This window comes from Dipodomys ordii, unplaced genomic scaffold (genome assembly GCF_000151885.1).
Source record: "Dipodomys ordii isolate 6190 unplaced genomic scaffold, Dord_2.0 Scaffold124, whole genome shotgun sequence".
Classification (NCBI taxonomy): domain Eukaryota; kingdom Metazoa; phylum Chordata; class Mammalia; order Rodentia; family Heteromyidae; genus Dipodomys; species Dipodomys ordii.
In genome coordinates this window covers 1,800,866-1,805,992 of record NW_012267340.1, presented here as the reverse complement: position 1 = coordinate 1,805,992, position 5,127 = coordinate 1,800,866, and the positions used below count along the sequence as shown (strand labels likewise).

The window sequence follows — 5,127 nt, the reverse complement described above, 5'->3', positions numbered from 1 at the left end:
GGGGGGCGGGTGAGTGTTCATCGCAGGCAGTTCGGTGCTCTTCACACTTCCTTACCCGGTAAGACTGTTTAAAAGTGGGCCACGCTTATCACTCTTGCTTGGTGAGTGAGTCACCAGTCTGGGAAGGGCTTGGAATCCGGGTGTGTATATCCTTCATAAAGTTTGTTCCTTTGAGATGAGCAGCCAATGGCTGAACAGTGAAAGAGCTCTCCTTCCCTGGTCCCTGGGGGGGGAGAACGTGGCGCCAGGAACAGCTTTCTGAGCTGAGTTCATCGGCAAAAGTCTCCTTCTGCTAAATCCATCGCCGTAGCTGGCCTTTACCCAAGTCCAGGCTCTCGGTTTCTGCGAATACCTTCATGCCTCCGTGCCTGGAACTTGACGTTGTGTTTGTGGAATTCTAAAGCAATTCGGGAGTGTGTTAAACAGGTTCTCTTAGGTTTGCAAAGGGGAGGAAAAGGGAGTATTTGTAAGAAAGAGCACAGCTCTTGCGGAAGGTTTAGAACTTTCAGCCAGTGTGTGCTCGCTGGGGCTCTTAAAGCCTTGCCAAGGTGGTGTCCATGCATTGACTTTATTTTTCCTCCCCCCTCTCCCTCCCTCCCTCCAGAATCTCACTGTACCTCTGACTACCAAGAATGAATTAAAACCATTGTCTTCCTCAAGCAACATGTTGGACTCGAGTTATTTGCTCCACCTTGTAACTTTTCCAACACTGGGTAAACATGTTACTCAGATACAAAAAGTGACACACAAATTCAACAAGGGACGACTCTTGCAAGACACTTTTTTAAAAAAAATCCAGTCGTTTTTGATTAGTAACCAGTGTTAGTACAAGAAGAACTTCAAAGGGCTCCCTAAACATTGAATTCTCATCTTTCATGCTTAGCATGGCAGTAACTTCAAAAGGCTAAAAAGAGAGGGAGAGAGGAGAGCTCCGCGACCTCTGAAGGCAAGGCTGGACCCCGTCAGGAACGGTAGACTTTGCTGTCTTGCATTCTCCACCAGATAATTGCCTCATTAAACTGTATTTTAATAAACATGATAATTAACATTTTATTACCAAACCAAAAAAAAAAAGAGAACAAATGTTCAGACCATTCAGAAATGAAATCCAGGGCCCGAGGGATAGCTGGAAAGAAACGAGAAAGAGTTAGTGTCAAATATAGACGTCTTCAAAGGGAAAGAGATGGCCGGGTCACGCCTTTTACTTACTGAAGGACACACTGCACATCGTATCCTTGGCGCCATCTTGCTTGTTATAAGCCGGCTAGTGAATGTTCAAAGAACATAAAATCCTACAAATAAATAAACTGGGTATGAGTGAATTTGCAAGAGGCAGGAATTAGGATGGAGATTCTGACATCGGGGCTGTCGTTGATCGGGGTGGGGAGAAAAACGGAAAAGCGGACGTGTGTTGTGACGCCCTCGGGTAGCATCTTCAGCGTCTGCCTGGCTTGAAGGCTGGTGCAGATTCGCACAGTATCACCTGTGAAACTGGCGGGCGGGTGATCAGCACCGTAGGAGTCATGTGACAGATCTGGGGGTCAGCGTAGGAGAGGACACCGAGGAGTCATCTCCCAGGGAAATGCACCTGAGCCCTGGCTTGAAAAGCTAAGCTAGGAGCGAGCGCCCCAGTTTCATACCGCTGACCTCCCTAAGGAGACACAGATGGCCCCAGAGCACGTCTCCCCACGGCTTGCTTTTCAGATGAACGGGGGGGGGCGTTGCTTAGGCCAGAGCCTTTCAGGTTTATGGGGTGCTGGTTGTGACACTGGTGGGGTGGGGGTGGGGTGGGGTTGAGGACCTGGACCTTGAACCCCAACGCAGGTACCTAACCTGGACTTCACAAGCCGGTTTGAGTGAAACCCAGATAAACTTTCATGAGACTTACATTCCACCAACCTCTCTAGCAACCGGGGTGAAGAATAAGGAAATGTATGCATTGGAGAAAAGGATATTTAGAGGCTTATATTATATACATGCACATATATTATATTGTATACATATACAATATAATGTATAAGAATATAAGATATAATACATAGAATATACAATATCCTATGTATAACATTTTATATTACATACATTATATAATATATGTTCACAGCTGGGCACCGGTGGCTCACACCTGTCATCCTAGCTACTCAGGAGGCTGAGATCTGAGGATCGCAGTTCAAAGCCAGCCTGGGCAGGAAAAGTCCGTGATACTCTTATCTCCAATAAAACCACTCAGGAAAATGGAAGAGGTGCTGTGGCTCAAGTGGTAGAGCGCTAGCCTTGAGCTGAAGAGCTGAGGGCCAGCGCCCAGGCCCAGAGTTCAAGCCCCATGACTAACCCTCCCCCTGCAAAAAATATGCATATGTATGTTCACCTATTTTTAATGCTCCCCTCCACATCTAAATTAACAGTGGGAGAAGAGGGGAGCTCCTTGCTTGGGGAGAAGGTTGAGAATTGTGTCTTGGGTGGTGAATCCTGGGGCAGACAGTTGGTGGAGGGGGTCTCCTAAGCAGACCTGGGCATGTGAGTTCTGTCTTTTTGGGACATGGGTCCTGTGCTGGCTATACTCTGCAGGTCAGCACCCTAAGCCTTGGCTGGCGGAGCTCGGGCCTGTGGGGAGAGGGGAGGGGGGAGAAGGGTCCCTCCTCCCCCCTCGCCCCCCCATAAGCACAGACTCACGAAGAGGAAGCAGGCCCCGATCATGGCAGCCTTCACCGTCACATCCAGATCTGGGGGAACGTGGACCCCAAAGTTGTCCGCATTGGTGAACACATCATTCACAAAGCCCGACCAGTACTTTGAAATCTTCCCAATGGTCAACTTCTCATTCATGGTTTTCACCTTGGGAAAGAAAATAAGAGGCATTAAGTTTGTGGGAGAGAGAAAGAGACAGAGACAGAGAGACAGAGATAGAGGTAGAGAGAAAGGGAGAGGAGAGAGAGGAGAGACAGAGACAGAGAGGGGGAGAGAGAGAGGGAGAGGAGAGAGAGGAAGGAGAGAGACAGAGACAGAGAGAGGGAGAGGAGAGAGAGTAGAAGAGGAGAGAGAGACAGAGAGACAGAGAAGAAGAGGAGAGAGAGCAAGAGGAAAGAGAGAGATTTTTCCCATGTCTCTGTATGTTTACGTTCTGACAAATATGGATTCTCCCATTAAACATTTGCAAAGGGCAAATTTCATACAAGCGTGCAACTTTCCACTTCCCTCTTCAGGAATTTTGCTTCTTCTGAGAATCACTTTATCCGTCACAATCCCTCTATTGACTTTGCTGACTTGCAGATGAAGGCAGCATGTAGATACTATCTAAAGAAGGCCAGCCAGCCAACTGCAAGAGGGCAGCAAGAATTTAGTTCCAGGAAGTGGTCTAACCATATAGATCTGTAGCCCAGACTTAAAATCTACATGCAACAAGGAAGACAACTTACAGAGAAGCCCACGTGTTCCAGGAAGATCTACCAATGACTAGGTGAACTTCTAAGGTATGGCTTCCTAAGTGTATCTTAGGGATATTGCATGATGTGAATTACGTTGCCACAGCAAAATGAAACAAAATGGCGGCCGTGGAAGCCTCTCTTCCTTTGGTCATTCGTACCTCAAAATCCACATCGCCAAAGCAGCCACAGGTGGTGCAAGGACCGATGATTTTCAACACATCCTCTTTGTGTGCGTTCTGGATTGTGAATTTGGGCCGGAAGGGGTCCCACTTCTGGGCCACGTAACCCACGGTTGTCCCCGGTGGGGCTTGGATCTCTAGCTGGAGGAAGAGAAGGCTTCGGAAGGTCATTTCTCTTCTGGTATGCAACAGGATTGGGTGTTGCAGCAGTATTCAGCCTGCCAGGACCTTCTTTTTGTATCTACCAGTCATTCTGCACGCCTGCTTCCACGGCACCCCGGTGGCTCACGCCTGTGATCTATCTACACGGTACCGTACTCAGGTGGCTGAGGTCAGAGGAGCTGAGGGTCAAGGCCGGCCAGGGGAGAGACATCCCTGGGACTCTTATCTCTAATTAAACAGCAAAAGGTTGGAAGTGGAGCTGCAGCTCAAGTGGTAGAGTGCCAATCTTGAACAAAAAGGCCAAGGAAGAGTAGAAGACCCTGGGCTCAAGTTCCAGTACTGGCAGGATAAATAGATAGATAGATAGATAGATAGATAGATAGATAGATAGATAGATAGATAGATAGATAGATAGATAGATAGATAGATAGATAGATAGAGCGATAGAGAGATAGACAGACAGACAGATACATGGATGGATGGATGGATGGATGGATGGATAGATAGATAAATGATAGACAGACAGACAGACAGACAGATAGATAGATAGGATAGATAGACAGACAGACAGACATAGATAGATAGATAGATAGATAGATAGATGGATGGATGGATAGACAGACAGACAGACAGACAGACAGACAGACAGACAGATAGATAGATAGATAGATAGATAGATAGATAGATAGATGATAGATAGATAGATAGATAGATGATGGATAGATAGATAGATGATAAATAGATGATAGATAGATAGATGATACAGATAGAGAGAGCTAGATGAGAGAGCTAGCTAGCTAGATGATATAAACAGATAGATATAGACAGACAAACTGATAGATGATAGAGATAGACGGGTAGATAGAGTGAGATAGAGATAGATAAATGATAGATGATAGACAAATGGTAGAGAGAGATAGATAATAGATAGGGGAGATAAATGATAGGTGGATGGATGATAGAGATAGATAATATAGATAGATAAAAGATAGGTTAGATATACATACAGACAGTCTGACACAGAGATGGATAGATAGATGGTGGATGGATAGAAGATAGTAGATAGATGGTTTGATAGATAAATGGATAGATGGATAGATAGAAGGATAAATGGATGGATAGATAAAAGGATAGATGATGGATAGAAGATAGTGGATGGATAGATGGATGGATAGAAGGATAGTAGACAGATAGATGGATAGAAGAATAAATGGATGGATGGATAGATAGAATAAATGGATGGATGATGGATGGATGGATAGATATAGATGATGGATGGATGGATGGATAGAAGAATAAATGGATGGATGATGGATGGATGGATAGACATAGATGATGGATGGATAGATGGATGGATGGAT

The 5,127-nt window shown here is 45.6% G+C and overlaps 1 protein-coding gene across 1 annotated transcript in view; it reads right to left on the bottom strand.

Moving 5' to 3' along the window:
* Window positions 1–1,253: 1,253 nt before the first annotated feature.
* Window positions 1,254–5,127, bottom strand: part of Plscr5 (phospholipid scramblase family, member 5) — a 9,151-nt gene continuing 5,277 nt past the window's right edge. The window contains exons 4-6 of the mRNA XM_013029877.1: window positions 3,584–3,745; window positions 2,674–2,835; window positions 1,254–1,292 (exon numbers count right to left, since the gene is read on the bottom strand). Coding sequence (XP_012885331.1) covers window positions 1,254–1,292; window positions 2,674–2,835; window positions 3,584–3,745 — 363 coding nt within the window. The remainder of the gene's footprint in view (window positions 1,293–2,673; window positions 2,836–3,583; window positions 3,746–5,127) is intronic.